At 35.6% G+C, this 21,366-nt stretch overlaps 1 protein-coding gene across 3 annotated transcripts in view; it reads right to left on the bottom strand.

The window, feature by feature from the left end:
• Positions 1-20,422, bottom strand: part of ccdc162 (coiled-coil domain containing 162) — a 53,422-nt gene extending 33,000 nt beyond the window's left edge. For 2 of the 3 annotated variants that reach the window (XM_077238782.1, XM_077238783.1), the window contains exons 1-17: positions 18,602-18,676; positions 18,192-18,305; positions 17,910-18,104; positions 15,076-15,160; positions 14,602-14,753; positions 14,322-14,474; positions 14,119-14,220; positions 13,567-13,725; positions 11,757-11,827; positions 11,546-11,675; positions 9,026-9,229; positions 8,748-8,940; positions 6,868-6,992; positions 5,716-5,916; positions 5,510-5,631; positions 1,284-1,512; positions 196-398 (exon numbers count right to left, since the gene is read on the bottom strand). In XM_077238782.1, the coding sequence (XP_077094897.1) occupies positions 196-398; positions 1,284-1,512; positions 5,510-5,631; positions 5,716-5,916; positions 6,868-6,992; positions 8,748-8,940; positions 9,026-9,229; positions 11,546-11,675; positions 11,757-11,827; positions 13,567-13,725; positions 14,119-14,220; positions 14,322-14,474; positions 14,602-14,753; positions 15,076-15,160; positions 17,910-18,104; positions 18,192-18,257 (2,390 nt within the window). In that variant the 5' untranslated portion in view covers positions 18,258-18,305; positions 18,602-18,676. Of the gene's footprint in view, positions 1-195; positions 399-1,283; positions 1,513-5,509; positions 5,632-5,715; positions 5,917-6,867; positions 6,993-8,747; positions 8,941-9,025; positions 9,230-11,545; positions 11,676-11,756; positions 11,828-13,566; positions 13,726-14,118; positions 14,221-14,321; positions 14,475-14,601; positions 14,754-15,075; positions 15,161-17,909; positions 18,105-18,191; positions 18,306-18,601; positions 18,713-18,816; positions 18,890-20,170 lie in introns of those variants that run through there. The other variant, XM_077238784.1, reaches the window with a different exon arrangement.
• Positions 20,423-21,366: the final 944 nt, after the last annotated feature.

The following is a 21,366-nucleotide window of genomic DNA, read 5'->3' as shown; positions in this document are numbered from 1 at the left end:
ATCCTAGATTTTGCAACTAAATTATTAAAATCCTGCATAAGTTCCTTAAGATACTAAGATACCGTCACTATATATGTATATATATATATATATATATATATATATATATATATATATATATATATATATATATATATATATATATATATTATTGCTTTTCCAATATATTTATTATATATTGTTTTCCAACTCAACTGGGACAGGTGTTCAGTTTCTGAAGCTGATTCAATGATGCGTTGACGGAGTGTGACGAGCTCTAACAATGTGCAGAACATCTTCAGCATGAACAACTGTCTGTCTTTGCCTTGTTTCCTCTCCTGTTCCTCAGCAGATCTCACAACGGATATTCCCAGCTCTCTGACCAGAACAGGATCTTCCATGAACCCATCTGAGAACAACTGAAACAATAAAGAACACTGACTGTATCAGGCACCTTTTAAAGGATGTATGAACAAATTAACTTTTAACACAAAATTGGATAAATAATGCAGAACAACCTTATTTATTTATTTGTTAGTTGATAAACAGATGCCACTTGCTGGATTGAAAATGAAACATCAATGTTGAATACTACTGCTCAAAATGTTAATCATTGCATACTCTTACAGGGAGTCATGAACTGCATTTTAAAAAATAAATTTTAATGTTCTCTGAGGTCCACTTGTAATGTTAGCAAACTTTTTATAACAAAAACATCCTGATTTAGATTAGGCTATTTTAAACAAGGCAATAGTGACACATGGTAAAAAAAAAATGTTGCTGAAGTAATCCTGTGTTTGTGTCTGTCTCGTATTTACTACTACATGACATGCATGAATTGGTGGGCGGGGCTAAAGAGGCAATGATGTAGAAGTAGTTGTTGATCTTCTTCTGCAGAGGCGGCTTTCATCGCACTATGACATACATCATACTGATACAAAATGCAAAACAAATCGGTTGAGCGGATTGGTTTCAATAAAAGCTGTTTTTGGACTAACAAGGAAGTTTTGAGTTCTGAAACTTACAAGATATTTGTAATAGTACAATGACATCTTACATGTCAAAAGATCATGGAAAATTGTATTCCTCAATTCATGACCCTCTTTAAATCAAACATGCATTTTTATTTAAATGCACACATTTAAATAACAGAACACATGCTTTGTCTGGCTGATGCTGTACTGAAATTTCTCTCATTAATACATTAAGATTAATAATGTACTTCTATTTATTTTCCTTTTATTTCCCCCCTAAACGTTACAGCAAGTTTGACATATTTGGAGAAGAAAAAAAAAGACACATACATCTCTCTGGATCTGAGAACTGTAGGTGGTGCCAGGAGCTGCAAGCATGTGCCAACGATGCAGGGACGTTTTCAAGAGCCTTTGCTCAAGGTTGACTCTCTGAGATGGTGTTTTCGCTCTGTGCAGCTCAAATAGTTCAGTACAGGACCGTTCAAGATCCTCGTACAGTCGAGACGCCAAACACAATGAGGGGTGTATCTCTAAAAAATACACACTCTTCAAAGAAGGCCTGCAAAGAAGGCACAAAGACACACCCTAAAACAAGTGTTTTGCCTTTTATGCTTTTAGATTTATATTTAAAACAACATTTGCAATTCATTTTGGCATGCATCCCTTAATGTGATGTCATATTTAACAAGAATAAAAGGTCTGCATTTTTTTAATCCATTACATGCAGTCATGTATCTATCTATAAATTACAGGAACGTCTTATCTGTCTGTGTGTCTGTTATTCGCATATCTCTCGAACCATTAGTCCGATGGATTTCAAACTTGATAGGTGTCAGTGCATGCAAGAGTAAGGGAATTTGAATTGCATATAAAATGTCCATCCATTTGGATTACATAATTTTAACGTAAACCAATTAATAATCTGAATGTGATTTGTATTTTTCAGTCATATGTAAATGAAACGGGTAAGATTTATGTAATAGCACACAGAAAAATGTCCATGTTAAATTAACACTGCTTAGTGATCATATGTGTGCAGAGTCAAAGTACAATTGAAGTAGTGTGGAAGTTAATGAGATAATTAAGTGGTGATTGAACATCAATGATGAACAACTGTTGTTAACAAGCAGAATCACTGAAGGAAAGAGAAACACAAGAACTACAACTGACTTCCAGACACAGTCTTAGATGAAACCAACTGAAGATAAAAGAAGACATTAAATCTCTGAGGATCTCAACAGAAGAGGATTAAACTACTCCACAAACAGCATTACCAGCTTTACTTATTACTAACCAGATTTACTTTATTTAATTTCCTTTTTAATGAAATCAACAGTTGTATTTTAAGTCACCATGATGGTGGTCAGTGTTTGCTTTAGTTGGGCTCTTGACCCTTGATGCTTTAATATTACATTTTCTCTGGCTGTTGTAAGTATGTGTTTATAAAACACATTTGTTGTGGCAAGATAAAAAAACCAATAGAAAATATGATCAGGTGATGTTGGCTGTTTATTGATGAGGATGTAATCATCACGTTGTTGTCACAGTGTCTGGTTTATGTTCCCTGGTGTCCACTAGAGGTCCTCTTTCCCCACGGTGTAATTCACGTTTGGAACTGCATTCCCCACAATCCTTGTCTGCGCTCATCACTGTTCATTGCACTCAGCTGTTCCCCATCATGATTGTCTTGTTCTGTGTATAAATACCCTGCCTGTTTAGTGTTTGTTACGGAGTCCTTGTATATTGTCACACCGCTTCTGGTAGCCTGTTTCTGCCTGTTCTTGTTTGTTTTCGGAATTGCCTTTTGGATTTTGGCCCTTGCCTGGACTAGTTTGTGAGTACGGATTACCCTTTAAATAAAACTGCAATTGGATCTCTGTTTCCCGTGTGTGGATCGTTACAGTTGTGGCCTGAATCGCTTATCTTATTCAGTGTCTATTACTTTTATTATTAGGGTAATGTGTTTTTATTTTATCTTATTCATTATAGTAACTAGACAGCATGAGATCCAAAAGTGTTAGTCAAATAATATAAAGGATTTTAAAAACATTTAGTGCATTAAACTTTTACTCTACATTATTACTTAGACATCAAGAATCAGCGTATGACTCTCAACAATGGTGACAATCAAGGAATTGCTTCATGCTGCAGTGCATGCTGGGTACCACCAATCAAAACTCACAATATCTTCCAGCATGCATTGTGGCATTAATATCTGATAAACAGATTATCTGGATATTTTGTTTGATTGTCACCATTGTTGAGATTCATATGCTGTTTCTTGATGTCTGTGTGCGTCTAAGTAATGCCATAGATGAAAGGTTTTTGTGCACTAAATATTCTTTAAAAGCAAAGTATATTATTTGATAAACAACACTGCTACATCTCATGCTGTAGAATCAAATGGCTTCTATTATGAATAAACAATATTCAAAACACAAGTACTATATAATCAAAGCATTAGACACTGAATAAAATCAGGGAATCAGCCAATTACATGACGATGTCGTCATTTCAATAAACAGCCAACATAACCTGATCTCATTTTCTCTTGGCTTTTTTGCTACAACAAATGTGCATTATGAACACACAATTACAACAGCCAGAAAAAATATAATATTAAAGCATCAAGGGTCAAGAGCCCAACTAAAGCAAACACTGACAACCATCATGGTGACTTATAATACAACTACTGATTTCATTAAAACGGAAATGAAATAAAGTAAATCTGGTTAGTAATAAGTAAAGCTGGTACTGCTGTTTGTGGAGTTGTTTAATACTCCTCTGTTGAGATCTTCAGAGATTTAATGTCTTATTTTATCTTCAGTTGATTTCATCTAAGGCTGTGTCTGGAAGTCAGTTGTAGTTCTTGTGTTTCTCTTTCCTTCAGTGATTCTGCTTGTTAACAGCTGTTCATAATTGATGCTCAATTACCATTTAATTATCTCATTAACTTCAACACTAATTCAATTGTACTTTAACTCTGTAGTGTGCACACATATGAACACTGAGCGTTTTTCTGTGTGCTTGTGTGCTATTACAATAAATCTTACCCGTTTCATTTACATATGACTGACAAATATGAATCAAATTCAGTGTATTAATACAATTACATAAATATTATCTGTTTCATTTATATATGACTGAAAAATTTAAATCACATTCAGATTATTAATTGGTTTATGTTAAAACTATGTAATCCAAATGGATGGAAATTTTATATGCAAATACAATCAAATTCAAATACAAATCTTATGTTTAGACAATTTTTTTTTGAGTGTAGCCTGCTCGCTGAATCGTCACGCTTATTCATTTGTGGATGTTAACTATATCTGTAAGTCAGCTACGCGGTTTACTTCTGAATATTATATTTATTTCTGGTGCGCTTAATGTTATCGCTACTGTTTAATAGTAGCCTATGCTATTCACCAACTAAACATATCCTATTCAATGCGTTCAGTCTCTTTCACGGCCATCATTTGTAGTAGCCTATTCACAAACTGTTTGCTCAAGCGTAGCGTTTTCTCAGAGTTCACGGTGTAGCTGCTCCCTGAATCGTGTAGTTAAATTTTCCATATTTATTGTATGTCATTATGTCAGTATCGGTAATTGCTTTCTACCATGCACGAATAAAAATGTCACTGAACTTTTGCTGTTTAATTGTAACAATGAGCACTCAAACACACCAAACCAACAATTACTAAAAACACACACAAAAAACGATTTTGCACAAGCACTTTGCACTAGTATTTAGAATTATGCATTTGGCAGACGATTTTATTCACTGTACTTACATTGCATTCTCATTCACTGGGAATCGAACACATGAATTTGGCATTGCTAGCCCCATGTTCAATTATTTAAAGTACAGGAATTACAAGTATTATGCTAAAAACGACTAGAAAAAAGCATTAAAAAGGCCATATTATGCCCTTTTTCAGGTCTTGATTTTGTTTTTGGGGTCTACTAGACTCGGTTTTCATGCTTAGATGTTCAAAAACATAGTTTGTCACATATTTTACATTGTTGCAGTACCTCTCTTCCCAGTCTGTCAGAAACACTCTGTTTAGTTTTGGTCTCTATGAAGCCCCTCCTCCTGAAAAGGGCAATATGCTCTCTGATTGGTTGGCTGGACCAGTGTGTTGTGATTAGTCAACCGGTTCCAGCGTGTTTCAGAAATGTCACGCTCCTTACCATAACTGCGAGTTTCAACACACTACTAACTAACTCAACCAGGCCTCATCCCGTTTATTTTGCGAAGGCCTCGGACAAGAATTATTTAAATGAGGAATATTGTGACATACTTTCCCAGATGGAAACTCAAGACTACAATCAGGTTTGTAGTTCAGAAACAGTGCTTACTGATATAGTAATAACTCCTTTTGGAGTGACTTTGTGCTTTGTAACTTTGCAGACTGTTTTCATGCTCAAACACAACCATTACACACTATAGAAAGTTGAAAATGTAACAAAAAAGCATAGGTCCTCTTTAATAAAGTAAACAGAGTCAACATTTGAGTTACGCTGAATTTACGATTGATTATTTTGCTCTTTACCTGCTTCCACCGACTGATACCAAATGTTTAGGGATGTAGTTTGGTGGCAGGCCGTATTCACTAGGACAACCATTCTGTCCCTCCCTCCATATTCTCTCCAGATACTGCCGCTGCTCATCAATCTAACATTCAGGAAACATCAGAGAATAAAATAATCTGACATTTTAGATGGGCTAAACATGATTAAACAGCAAATGCTTAGTTACATGGTTGTTCAGCACTAGTTTGATAAGCTGTTGGTGGCTGTGGAGGCAGACGATCATGTCCCTGTAAGCTTGAACAAAATATCCAGCAGTAAAATCAATCTGTGGCCTTCTGTGCATGACATCTGTGATGACCTGAGCCAATCTGAACTGTTCCTCTGGATCTGTGACATGCTGATACGCCTCCAAATAGCAATTCAAGAGCTGTAAATACATGACGGCATTTTATCATTGACATACACTTCTGTTCAAAAGTTTGGGAAAGTAAGTAATTTGATAGATATAATTCTAATTTTAGCAATGGTGTGTTGTGGCAAAAATTCTGTTAAACATCATCACTGCGTAAGAGACACTCAGAGTCAAATTAATAAAAAGAAAAGTATTTATTCTTGCAAGAATAGGTTCAGTCTAGTACACAGAAGTTACGCTGTGCAAGAGAGTGACCCACAACAGGAAGATATGAGACAGCCTTTATACTGTTTTCAAGGTTCCTCCTCACCCGCTGTACCTTTCACCCACTCAGATAAGGTCCTTACTGCTGTTCAGTTTCTACTTAAAGACACAAACTGGTACTGAAATAAACTGGCCAAAACTGACCGTCCCTAAGGTCAGAGGTCCTGTCCCATATGTTCCTGAAAAGTCACGCACAAGCACGTACACACATATACTTTTATACATTGAATAGGTTCTTTCTCTTATGATACCTGTTTGGGATCAATGACTATTAAAATTTCCACAACAGTGCATTAAATTGTGAAAGTGACAGTAAATACATTTTATGTTCTATTTGAAATAAATGCTGTTCTTTCTGTTCATCAAATAATCTTGAAAATGTATCCTAGTTTACACAAAAATATAAAGCAGCACAACTGTTTTCAATATTGATAATAATAAGAAATGTTTCTTGAACAGCAAATCAGCATATTAGAATGATTTCTGAAGGATCATGTAAAAATTAAATTTCAGGTTTGCATCATAGGAATAAATTATACTTTAAAAAACAATTTAACATTATTACTGTTTTTAATCTATATTTGACCAAATAAATGCAGCCTGGCTGAGCTCCTTTTAAAAACATTAAACAATCCCAAACATTTGAACAGTAATGTACAGTATCATTGAAATTACACTGAATTGCAGTCACACATCACATACTTGTATTTTGTGCTCCAGAAATTCTGTTTCACATGTCCATATGTCTAAAAGTACAGCCAACCGATCCACGTCCATTCTAGCCAGAGAGTGAAGTTCTCCTCCAGATCCATCAGATGCATGTGATTCTGACAGAACAACATGGAATGACAATTGTGAAATACAGATTACAAACTAAAGGTGTCTTTAAACTTCTTAGTTATGGCAGCTCTGTGTTATCGTACTAAAATATGAGTCGCCTCAACCTGTATAGGATCAGAAACAGCACCAAGCCCTCTTACTTTTCAATCACCTGACATACATTATAGAAACACTTTTCAACATGAATTCCCAAAGGATGAAAAAACAGTCCCGACCTACATTGTTTTCTTGTTAAATATACTTTATCAATTGGAAATTGTTCTGGTTATCAAGTAAAATGAATTGTCATAAGTTTAAGTTAATTGATTTTTTAATGTTTGCATTATAAATGAACATATCAGTTATAAACAGTTGAAACAAGTTAGACATTTGGTACATCCTACTTTACCTGCATACATTCAATACACTCATGTAAAGCAATATATACTATATAACAAATCTTGGTTGCATGATTGTATGTATCATAATAAATATAAACTATATGGCACAGCTCTATATATAGAGTTGGATATATATTATATCCAACCTTGTCCGCATACATACAGTACACAAACGTAAAGTGATAAATTCTATATAGCAAATCAACTGCCTGATTTTTTATTTCCTTGCAAAATGTAACTATATTATTCCTGGCTCTTTATTTAAAAGTTGGATATATTAGTATATTAAACTTTATCCGCTTATATGTTGTACAGTACACTCACATAAATCAATGTATAGTATGTTGCAAACCTCAACTATTTGATAGCTTGTATCGTTGCAAAATGTAAGTTATATTAACACACAGCTCTAATTTAATAAAAGCAACTACAAAGATATTAGGATATTATAAACATCAACATCATGATTTTCTGTAAAGCTAGTTTGAAACAGTGAGGGCCCAATCATACACCCTGCGCAATGCAGCGCCAAGCGCGACGCAAGTGTTAATTTGCTTGTTTCAGCCCGACGCAGTTATCATTTCTGGCGTTTTGCGCCACGTTATATAAATAGGAAAATGCATTGTGCGCCCATTTATGTGCCTATGGGTGTGCTGGTCTGAAAATGAGGTGTGTTCAGGCGCATTGTTGTTGCATTGCTATTTTGAGGCAACTGAAATGGACTACGCCATTGACCAACTGAAGCCTGGTCTAAAGTAAATGGCGCAGTATTTTTTATTTATTTATAGAGCACGTTAGTCAAATGAGTCTATAGGCGGGTCCATAACACACGTACACTCTGCTTATACACACACGCGCAGCAGCACACAACCAATAAAAGGATTACAATGTAAAAGATTATTATTGTGTACATAAAGATAGTGGAATCCTACTTTTCCCATAGATGGGCTGCTTGTGTGCTTTAACCTCACACACGAGCAGATCCGTTTGCGCTCTGGAGAACCATTCAGTCTTTCGACCGTTCGACCATTCTGTCAAATTCCGCCATGTAAATAGCAAATCCGCCATGGCGTGAGAGCAACTGGCTTTTAAAGGGAACGGGAGATGAGATGAGGTTTATCATGTTACGCCCAAAACAAACCCATTACTCATTAAGAGAATTTTTCACTTCGTCAAAATAGCAAAAGTGGATTCGGACACGCTCTAAGTGCACTTGCGCCCTGCGCTTTAGACCATGGGCTTATATTCTTAAAATAGGACCTTGAGTGTTGTTAAAGCGCTATACAAATAAACTTGACTTGAATTGTATATGATATTGAAAAATTAGCATAATTAAGGGGAGGGGGGAGCATCTGCCCTGACCTCTGCTCCTCTGTATGAAATGAGATGCAGTGAGCATCAGATGTTGCTCCAACTCTTGCAAGTCCACCAGGGCCACATCATAGATGATGTAGAGACCCCGCTGGTCCTGCGTGTGGATGCAGCTCCCTTCTGTGCTGTAGTAATCATGGAGGTTTTCCACCTCGGGAAACTCCATAAACTCAGCAAAGTGAACCTAAAACAGAACAGAGATTTACCCTCTCTGCCTTTCACATTGCATTGTTTTTTTCCATAAAACACTGGGTGAATCTGCAAGGAACCTTATGGTCAACCGGACTGTTGTAGATGAAGTGATTTGATCCAAGAGCTCCAGTAGAGCCATCGTGTCTTTTAGCAGCACTCATCCAGCCCGTCTCCTCCATACTTCTCACCAGATCTCCTCCGACCAACTCCAGACCCGCGGAGTCCATCGCCAGAGTCCTCTCCACTGAGCGCAGGTAGTTCAGCATGCTCAAACAAGTGCGCTACACAAACAAGAGGCCAGGACTCAATGAAAAACAGTATTTTAGTGAGTAAAACCCAGGGACGTAGCCATCATTTCAAAAGTGAGGGGGACAGAATGTCAAGTGTAATACCATTTTTTTTTCAGACTTTTGTTGACAGGTTAATTGGCTTAATATGGTATTTATTTTTAAAGCAAAAAAACAGAAAGAAAGAAATGCAGATGTTCAGTACTTTATATTTTCCTGGCTTAAAACGAGGCGTAGGTGGTAAAATCCTGATCATGTATTTTAATTAGATAATAACATTTAAATTTTTCGTAGACCATCATTTAGCCTACTGTGTTTCCCACAGTATTTTTGTAGGTGGATCTCGGTACTTCTAGGGGGGTCCGGGGGGGGGGGAATTTTGTACATTTTAAAGATAAATTCATTAATCTGGTGCACTTAGAGTCCCCCGAATCCACTGTTAAAAATAAATAATCCACCCCTCAACCGCCCAAACATATGATATTCTCTGATTTAGATATCTGATCATCGCATTACAATTATTCAAATTATAAGTGTTACTGATTAAGCATGATAATATGGTTAAATATCAAACTGAAGTAGGCTGATTTAAAAATAACATTTACTTAAAATAAAAGTTCTTCTTTTGGCAAAATAACATTTCCTTAATAGCCTAAAGTTTGTCTTACTAAACTAAAACTTTTCAATTGAAAACCTTCAAACGTCAAGCTTTTAAAAATACTTCAAACTTTCTAGTTAGGCTTTTTCAAGAGAACTTAAAGTTTGTCTACAAACTTTTTTATCTAATTGTAAAGTGTTACCGAATTATGGTAAACATCATAGTCTACACATGTTATTGCCTGATTCAAGCAGATCGTGGCTGATTGAAAATAGTGCACGTTTGTGCGGGTATAGTGAATATTTTCAATTTACAACAAAACTTGTTAATTATTCAATAAGAGAAATAGGCAGAGGTATTCATCATTGTGCAACACAATTCGGATACCACATGACAACTTACAGTGCTTGACTTTTTCGTGAAAAAGGAGTGAAGAGTTTTTTTGCCGTTTTGAACTCTATGAAACTTATGGATTCGGCGCGGGTGCGAGCATGGGCGTGTCGTAAGCTAATGCACGAGTGACTAATTACCATGGAAGCGTGAAAGTCACATATGTAGATAGACTATCCTTGACTCTTTGGATTTTAAATCTCGATGTAGGGCAGGCTATACACACCCGCGGAAACCTCAGCTTGTCATAGACACATTTGCCCTATGAAAAAGTGCGGGGGATGAATTTACATTTTATTAAAAGTGGGGGGGACACGTCCCCCCCGTCCCCCGCGTAATCTACGCCCATGTTAAAACCCTTATAGCAGGAGAAATAACCCATGCAATACAGTATTGTGATGGTATTACCCTGGTATTTATATGGCACATTTTCAGAAAAGCATTTAAAATGTGGCTCCAGAAAAAAGTTTCTTACCTCTTGAAAAATTAACCTATAAACTTTTTTTTTTAACTAAGAATTTAGTAGGGTATAGTCATAATTCTCCTGATTTATGGTAATTTTAAGCCACAAACCTACTACGTTCAAAAGCTTGTGGTCATTAATAAATATTTTTTAATTAATTCATATTTTTATTCAGCAAGGATGCATCAATTGACCAAAAGTGACAAAAAAGACATTTATAATTTTACTTCAATTTCAAATAAATGCTGTTTTTGAGATATGAACTCGTAAAAGAAAAAAAAGTCCGAATTGTGAGATAAAAAGTCGCAATTGTTTTATTCCATGGCAGAAAAAACATTCCATTTTTAAACATTGATAATAATAAGAAATGTTTCTTAAACAGCAAATCAGCATATTTCTGAAGGATCATGTGACTCTGAAGACTGGAATAATGATGCTGAAAATTCAGCCTTGATCACAGGAATAAATTACAACTGATTCATGAGATTGAGGACTTCTTTTAAAAACATTTAAAAAAATCTTACCAACCTATTGAACAGCTTAATAATAAAAACAATGCATAATTTATATACTTTAAGTAAATACTAAATGTTTTTCCTATCTCAGGAAGTTTGTATGTTTTGTCAGTAATAATAATAAAATTATATACAAGAAAAAAATTCATAGTATCAGTATAGTGAATGAACAAAAAAAGATTTATTATTTATTATGGTTATGTATTTGCATGATGGACTTTCAACAAATGATTGTATTACCATTGTACATGTCCAAAAAAACCAGTACATATCTTACATTTTGGTGCTTTTGTAGGAAATACCAAAATCTCTCAAACTTTTTACATCTTTCATGACAGTTTTACCTTGAGTTCTCTGATCCTGAGGTGTCTCAGGTAGATTAAAGATTCATAAGCTCCTCTGACTGTTACAGGCTCCTTGGCAACTTCTTCAGTGTCTTCATACTTCTCATGCTGAAAAGCTTTGCTGCTCTGACTAGAACAGTTAGGAGACAAAGAGTTGTTAAAAGAAACCCTAACACACATTATAGACACATATTAGCATTTGAAAAATTACCGTTTATGCTTTTTCTCAGAGCATTTCTTATCTGCATATTTAGATAAATGAAAAACCTGTCCAGTGGCCACCTGGAGAAAAAAAAGGAAAATAATGTGCACACAATAAAAAAATAGACTCATTGCTTTAAAAATTAATAGGAAAGATATGTTTGTATTCTTTTGTATGGAATGTTTCCATAATGAATAAAAGAAGGTAATTGCGAGTTTATTTTCTTGCAATTCCAAATTTATACCTCACAATTCTGCCTTTTAATCACAACTCTACCTTTATTTCTCGCAGTTCTGAATTAATTTCTTGCAATTCCGAGCTTATATCTCGCAATTATGAATTTTATCTCACAATTCAGAGTTTATATCTCACTATTAGGACTTTATTTCTCGCAATTCCAAATTTAAATCTCGCAATTCTACCCTTTTCTAGCAATTCTGACTTTATTTCTCGCAATTGACCTATGGCTAAGCCACGCCCCCGCCACTCACTCGGACAAACCGTGACAGGTGGAGTCAGGTGGAGGTGCTATGGCAGGAGACATTTCACAGGAGGCAATTGATGATTTTTGGAGACAGAAGGACTATATAGATTATATTTTGGTAGAAAGTTGTATAAAATGTTGTGCTTCAATGTGTAATTAATGGTTCATGATCAAATCAAATATGTACAGGTCTAAGTTGCATACGTTTCCAGGACAAGCCTTTTTACCATCTTTACCAAGAGTACCTCTCTGTTAGTTTGGTGCTACAGTATTTACATGAATCATTCAGCACAACATTGCTAACATTTATTGTCTCGGTTATTTACAGATACGTTAATGAAACTAAGTGACATGATGTACAATGCAGCTAGAAGCTAACGTTAATATTTTCTAATGTTAGGCTAACGTTAAGTTAGAGATGTTAAAGATAACGTTCAAATGCGTTGTTGACTTATCTTAGAACAGATGTAGACATCGTTGTTTAATTTATCCACTTTTAGTTGGTGTTGTGGTCTACCGCATAACTTAATCCAGACACTTATCTTGGTTGAGATGTGGCTTGGGAAAAAAATACACACCGTCGCCCAGCCTCTCGGGATACCAAGTGTCGGAGTTGCATGTACCGCATTTTAAACTCAAAATGACAAGAAAAAACATATAAAAACGAATGAAAACTGACTAACTGCAATGCATTTCAATGGACGAGGAAGCAGAGAATGTCCGAGTGTATTGGGTTAACTATGCGCACTGTGATTGGGTCATCGCGTTTGGGGGCGTGGCTTAGCCATAGGTCAATTCCAAGTTTATATCTCGCAATTCTGCCTTTTTTCTTTCAATTCTGCATTTTTTCCCCACAAATCCATTTATATTTCACAATTCAGACTTTTTTTTCCCACAGATCCATTTATATTTCACAATTCTGCCTTTTTCTCACAATTCCAAATTTTATATCTCGCAATTCTGCCTTTTTTCTCGCATTTCTGACTTTATTTCTCGCAATTCCAAGTTTATATCTCACAATTCTGCCTTTTTTCCTTTCAATTCTGCCTTTTTTCTCACAATTCCGAGTTTTTATCTTGCAATACTGCCTTTTTTCTCACAATTCTGACTTTATTTCTCGCAATTCAGCCTTTTTTCTCACAATTCCGAGTTTATATCTCACTATCCTGACTTTATTTCTCACAATTCTTCTGACTTTATTTCTCGCAATTCCGAGTTTTTATCTCACAATTCTGCCTTTTTTCTCGCAAGTCTGAGTTTTTTATCGCGCAATACTGCCACGTTACGTAACAATTGACTAGGAGAATATAATTTACTATTCACACAGATGTTCACCTGAGGCATGTTTGTTGTGTTATAAATGCTTTTCCATATAGCAGAAGATTCTTTGAGAGTTTCTGTGCTGATGGATGGAGGTTTTGGGGTTTTTTCTGGCTGACGAACAGATGCAGTGTAATTCTTCAAAGCATCTGTCACTTTATGAAGATCTGATTCCTTTAGAAGAAAGTGCAAAACAAGACCATTATTGTAATGTTGGAGTAGTGTAACTTTGGTTAATTCATCAACGAGCCATGCATTTGTTGCAGAATCTATTCATCTTTGTTAAGGTTCGTTATTAAAAACTCAACTGTTCATTGTTAGTTCATTTCAGCTCAGGACCATTAAATTAATAAATGCTTTAGAAGTTTTTAATTGTCAGTTCATGTTTACTAATGTAGTTAACTAAAGTTAACAAATGGAACCTTATTGTAAAGTGTTGCCGATATAATGTGCTCTGACAAACTTCAGTGCGATTGAACTAATACTGACATTAACCAAAGCAAACCTGACAAAAAGTTTAGTGTATATGAAATAATTAATATATGAGTGGCAAATTCAACCCTTCACCTCCAGGAACTTGCTGTGCATCTGGAGAAGTTCATCCATTGATCTGAGCTCCTTGAGTTTGGCTATTTGTTTTTGTTGCCAAGGATCTCGCTTTGGTTTCATCTGTTTGTTTCCCACAGGAGGCACAATAGAGCTTAGATATCATATTCCATCACATAGTTCATAAATTATCACATATAAAAAATAATGTTGGCTTGTCTCACCTGTATATGAGGAATCCAGTTGGACTCTTTTCTGAGGGCCATGTTCGGACTCTTTCTCCCAAACTTCCTGTCTGCCGCTTCAGTGCTGTCGTACTGCAAGAAGGTCTTCATCTGCTCCTGATTTTTAAAAACAGTCTGAAACAGGTAACTAACCTACATAAAATAGAAACAAATCACATTATCGACAGTAACAATTTTCATAATGCACAAGAATTCATTATGTTGTAGAATTCATTTGAACATCTTTTAGATGTCATTGATGTACTTTGATTAGGATTACCAGACTAAAAAGCTCCATTTCATCTCCAGCTGTCTTGATGGTGCTGATATCATATTGGATGTTGTAATGTGACAGGAGGAAGTCCATTTGCGCTTTAAAATTCTCTATATTGGTTGAGTGCAAGGGGACCTCTGACATTGATACAAATACCCCTGATGGCTCAAAAACAGAGTACAGTACATGTAAACTTATTTAAGCAGAACCTATAATGCTTTTTCACATTTTAAACTTTCTTTTAGTGTGTAATGTTGCTGTCTGAACATGAAACAGATCTAGGTAGAAAGATAGATAGGTAGATAGATAGATAGATAGATAGATAGATAGATAGATAGATAGATAGATAGATAGATAGATAGATAGATAGATAGATAGATAGATAGATAGATAGATAGATAGATAGATAGATAGATAGATAGATAGATAGATAGATAGATAGATAGATAGATAGATAGATAGATAGATAACATTCATTACCAGCAAAATATGCAGGAGATGTCAAATCTACAGCGTTGGACATCTGATCCTCATTCCAATCGGTCGAAGGGAGATAATGAAGAACCTACAACCAGAATATAATAAAAATGAAAACCAGATTGTTTGTATAAATTATCATTGATTGTTAGTTGACAAATATCAGAAATTGAGATGGACATGTCCTCCCTCGTTCTAAACAAAATGTTTTATGTAATTACTGTATGTGCAACAAATTACACTGAGCTAGAGGAAGTTAATTACAAACAAAAAAGAACCAGAACCAGTTATGCTTATACATTTCAGTTATAACCAACAGCTGGCATTGTACATGCAGTAACTTATTATTGTAGCTTAGCATGAAAAGAAAACTTAATGAACAAGTACGATATTACTTGTTACTGGCATTAGGACAGTCATTGCTCAGTGTAGTGTATACCTTCTTGAAGCCACACACAACCTAACCATGAGAACTACTCTTCAAAATCATACACATAGCAGAAACATAACAGCATGAAACACTAACAGATCTTTCCTTTTCCTAAAAAAAACACATAAAATAACACTTAATTTCAACATTTACTCTCCTCATCCAGGCTTATGCAAAGTATGCTAACTAGAAATCTTGTAGTTACCATGATCAACATTATGTCAACAGAACTCATAAAAAAAATGTTTGCAACTTAAATAAGTAAATCCAATTTTTTTAAACATGCAAACATGCAATTATTTAAGTTATAGGTCAACTGAATTTCTTTTAAGAGTGAATAGGACTCAGAATTAAAAATTTGCTCATTCAAGTGAACAGTATTAGTGGACTAACGTAGGAAATAGTGAATGAGGGTTTAGGATGCGATTTCGGATTCAGCCCTTGTTTGGTCCTTGTTGGCCTAATTGTATTCACCTGTTCCTCATGTGCTCTGCTCCCTTTATATAGTGCTCCTTTGCTTCGTGTGTTTGCTGGTTTGTTACGTTCATTGTGTTCCTTGTTAGACCGTCCAAGCTTTAGTTTTACTCCTGCCCATTTAGTTTTTATATCTTTTTGATAAATCTAGTTTTTCTTTGTTCCTGTTTTGTTTTTGTGTTCCGGTCTTTATTTTGTTCTTGTTCTCCCAGGTCTTATTTTGTGTTCTTTCTAGGTTTTGATATTGTTTCTAATTATAACTTTTATTTAAAAAAAAATGTATCTAGTTCTCTGCAAAGTTGCTGTTTTGTTTTGTTTCTTCTGTTTGCAGTAATTTATTTCTAGAATTTATTTCTCCTATTGCGGCAAGTTTATTTCTCGAAAGTCTAATTCTTTCTTTTCTAATTCCAGTTAATTCGATTTTGATTTCTCTAGTCATAGTTTTCCCTGTTTTTTTTTTTTTAGTTTGTTCTTGTTTCTGTTTATCTCATGTTGGCTTGTCTCTAGTCTTGTCTTGTGTTGTTTCCTGCCCTGCTTCCTGTGTCCTCCCTGTTGGTTGACTCTCTTTGACCTGGCAGCCAGCTCTGGTGCTTCAGCAGTTACATATCGTGCCAAGCCTCTGGTGCCTCAAGCTGCTGCCTTGTTGCTATCGTGTCTGGATCTGTCTCTTCCCAGACCAGCCTGTTCTCCAGTTGTGTGCCCTGGCCTAATGTTCGGACTTCCCACCTCACAGATCTTGTACTGTGTCTTCTGTTAATAAATATCATTCCCCTGCTCATTCTGCGTCTGGGTCCCCCCTCTCTGAATCCTGACACCCAGTCTTAACTATTTGGTTACGTTCACTGAAAATTAGTAAATGAACTGGTTATAAAAATATTTCATAACCTCCCTGAAACAACCAAAATCTGAACCTTTTATACCAACAAAACTCATTTTGAGAGGTTAAATCAGGTAGAAATTGCAAGTTACCACTTTACAGTGTTCGGTCACACTTTAGTTTGGAGAACACATATTCACTATTAATTATGGTTTTTACCTCAGTAAACTCCTAATTTACTGCTTGTTAAAAGGATAGTTCACCCCAAAAATGTGTCATTTTCTCAGTTGTTCCAAATCTGTAATAGTTTCTTTCTTCTGTTGAACACAAAAGATATTTTAAAGAATGTTGGTAATTAAACAGTTGACCGTAGCCATTGACTTCCATTGTAGGAAAAAAATCAGTAGCTATGATTCCATCACCCTGTTTTTATGTGCATTTTGAAGTATTCGGATCCTAAATGAGTGATGGAAACGGCAAGTTTCGGAAAAATTCGCTTGAGTTGGTTTTTGACTTAATTGACTTAAGAGCTAATGTGAATAATGGGAGATGGAAACGCATTTGCCGGATAAATTATGATGTAGCGAACATTAAAGCCACGTGACTATTCGGCTGTTTCTGCCGATGGTGTTTTATTTACTGTTGGTTACTAGGTTACCAATACCACTGTCATCAGCTGGAACAACTTGATGAAAACGCATTTGTTTTTTTGTTGTTGTTGCGAACTTTGAAAAGATTCGCTTCCCGTTTGGATGTAAACCCAGCTTACCATCAACTCTCTGGTAACCAACATTGTCTAAAATTATCTTCTTTTGTGTTCAGCAGAAGAAAGAAACTCATACAGGTTTGGAACAACATGAGGGTGAGTAAATGATGACACAATTTTCATTTTTGGGTGAACTATCCCTTTAATAGTTAGCAAGTGGTTAAGTTTAGGTATTGGGTAGGATTAAGGGATATAGAATAAGGTAATGCAGAATAAAGCATGAATATGTGCTTTATAGGTACTAATAAACAGCCAATATGCTAGTAATATACAGGCTAATAAGCAACTAGTAAATAGTGAGAATTGGTCTTCAAACTAAAGTGTTACCAAATGTTCTTATGTATTCTTACATGCAGAAAGTTGAAGATGCTTTTTGTGGAGTGCAGATGGCAAATAAGCCAGTGGAGGTAAATGATGACATCTTCCTGTGTGAGCACAGCGACAGGGCTCTCCACACCTGCCAGGACCTTCTCTTTGGACACGGCAAGACGACGTGCCCGGTGCACAGAGTCCTCAAATTCATTGCTTAAATGTGTGATCTGTTTCTACACAAAGCAATGGGGACAGGATTAATAGATTCCTTTTGCCACTGAATGCATGAAAATATTCTAAAATGCAGAATTTTAGATTACTTTATATTGAGGATATAGTTTCTCCAAGACAGTGGAATGGCGACCGAATCTCCTCCATCTCAACATCAGCTGGTATTTGCACCGTGCCAGTTTATATGTTTGATCTGTGTAAAACTGTTAAGAAAGGAGACAATATTTTCAGAAATGCTTTTAATACAGGATTATAATTGTGTTAAGTCACCTTTCTTTATAAATGACTTTATACAATACAGATTCTTCCAAAGCAGCTTTACAGTGATAAACAGCTAAATAACAGATGCAAACTCAAATTCTGATGCAAAGCAGCTCTAAAAAAAGACAAAGAGTTCAGTGTTGAGTTCAGTCAGTTCAGTGTTGAATTAGTTCATGTCATTAATTGTGTAAAGTTCATCAGTTATGAAAGAAGCACAATAAAACAGCTCATAACTGACCTGATGCAGCAGTAAGGGCAGACCGTCAGGTGTGTGCTCTTGTGTCAGACAGCTCTCAATCTCTCTCTCAGCCACTTCTGCTTGTGACACAACAGGCTTTGTGGACGAAACCTAAAGTCACAGGTCATTTGCAACAACGACAACAAGGGATGTCAAATAAACAGATGCAGGAGCTTAAAAACTAATTAAGAACTCAAATAACTGTACAAACTCACTTGCAGAGCTTTAAGGAGCACCTGCTGCCTCTCCATACGAAAGTAAGATGCATCTTTTGGAATATGGACAGAGCTGAAAAAGTTGGCAAGAGCATCAGTTTGGTCTATTGGATTTTTAAATGTGAGAACGAACATTAATGCTAAGCATTACATAATTCAATTTATAATGTTTGTCCATGACTCATTAATGAAAGTTATAGGAGTGAAAGGGTTAACTTAGTTCACCTTCAACCAAAAAATTAAAAATGTTGTCATCATTTACTCACCCTCAAATTGTTCCAAACCTGTATGAGTAGGCTATCTTTCTTCTTCTTAACACAAAAGAAGTCATTTTGAAGAATGTGGGTAGCCAAACAATTGATGGTAGCCATTGTGGAAGCTGGTTTCTGCCACGGAATAAAACTATTTAAAAGATAATTGAGACTTTTGTAAGAAAAATTATTTTTTGTAAGAAAAACTTTTTGCGCAATTGTAAGAAAAAAGTCAGAATTTCAGGATGTAAACTCGCAACTACCTTTTTTATTTTTATTCTGTGGCGGAAACAAGCTTTACCCCAAAAGTAGCCTAGGTAGGCTACTGTGGAAGTCAATAGAGTGCCGAAGTTACGACGTCACTTTGTAGGCCAAAACGCGGAAGTGAGTTCCCTCCGGTTCCCTCGCCCCAGAGCCATATAGAGTGATAATTAATAATTAATTAATTAATAATTATCTGCCATAATAATTAATAAAGGCTGGTTTCTAAAGTACTTCTTCCTGCATTAATGTTCATGGGTGGCCTAAATGGGTTCCATTCAGACCTTAATATTAAATAGTTTACTGTTATATGTCAACAAGATTCAACAACACCTGGCTATACCCAATGTTTAGAACTGTTTGGGTAATTATGCAAATTAGCTAATACGTAATTATATTATGCATCATTTGTCCATGTTAACAAACTATTTCAAAAAACTTGTAATACATTTTTTGTTTGTCTTGATGTAAGTAATCAACTCAGTAATTTTCATGGTGATATCTAAAGGTTAAAATGTTTACCCTTTTCACGTGAGAAAAAGAATGAATAGGCGTATGAATGGGATATATTTGGGTCTTTTTCGAAACTTTTCGCTAATGGGATTCTTCGGGGCTTTTTTTTCCTTACTCAGGACATACTGAGGATACAAAATCAGTTGAGTTTGCTTCTGTTGCAATTTGTTCAAGGTTGACCCCCATTTTGGCTTAAAATGACTGGACTATTACCAGAAGAAAGAAACTCACAGATTTTGGAAGAACATGAGGGTGAGTTTAGTATAGTGATACAATTTTCATTTCGGGTGAACTATCCCGAACACTACAGTAGCCTATATCAGTCTTACCTGTATGGTTTTGAGGATATTTTATGTAACATCTCATTGTCCTCGATCTCAGTCCTCAGAGCCTGAATCTGAGCGGATAGTTCGTCTTGCAGCTGCTCCACCTTCACCGATGATCCGAGTCTATATGTCCGTGACATCTTCAATTCACAACCCCAGTTTGTGCTCAGAAACTCATCCAGTCGTTCTGTTTTGTCCTTGCAGCTGTAACGCTTAATGTATTAGTTGCATGTAGAGCAATTCGATTCAATCGAAAGAAAAAAGCTAAAAATTAAAAAATGCAAAGGAAAATAGCTTTATTTAAGAGTGTGATACGTTCCAAACTTTTGCTCCAGTGTTTGTGTCGATGGTTGCTCAGTTGTTATAGAAACAGACTCGCAATTCAAATGAATGGCGGTAAATCACACATTAGTTGAAACAAGTCACACACACACACTCTCTCTCTCTCTCTCTCTCTCTCTCTCTCTCTCTCTCTCTCTCTCTTAGTATTATAGGGCTCAAATTAGAATCCTCAAAAGAATGAACGAGTATTATTAGATTTTTGTCCCATAAGCATTCCTTTGGGCACGTTCAGTATATCTTTTAATACAAAATAATATTCAAAATAATATTATTGTTAAAAGTAACTTGTGTTAATGTCGTGTCACATCTGTACAGCAAATATCATTGAATATAAATTAAGGTATTATGGTGAGTCTACATGTAGGCCTATATGTGGCTTTTAACCTGCAGATGGCGGTGAAAACTTAGACAAGTGACTCAATTGTATTGTGCTGTCACAAGCAAAGAGGACAGACATGTCAGCTCTACCTGAAGTCATGAACAGATTCTTTTTTTATTTACTTGATTTCACATGAAATAGTCCTTGTACTGATCTTGAAAATTGCAAGACCCAAAACACCTTCTCGTTGACCGAGTTAGTCAAGCCTTAGACAGACAGATAGATAGATACATACAGACAGAGATATAAGGATAGTCAGACAGATAGATATTTATAATATTGTCACTTTAAACCTATACAGCAAGAATCATTTCAATCAGTCGATTCTCAATGTATAATTTAATAAATCACATCCACCTTCTCTGGATTTAAATAGCACAACATTCCAAGTTGACTTGGATACAGGAGCTCCGATTGGTTCGTGGTAAAAGCAGCCGGTAGCCAATGAAAGATCATCACCAAGGTGCCATCACACCAA

The sequence above is a fragment of the Siphateles boraxobius genome, unplaced genomic scaffold, assembly GCF_051911475.1.
Source record: "Siphateles boraxobius isolate OS27281-9 unplaced genomic scaffold, OSU_SipBor_1 22, whole genome shotgun sequence".
NCBI lineage: Eukaryota > Metazoa > Chordata > Actinopteri > Cypriniformes > Leuciscidae > Siphateles > Siphateles boraxobius.
The sequence above is the reverse complement of the archived record's forward strand: the minus strand, read 5'-3'. Positions and strand labels throughout refer to the sequence as shown.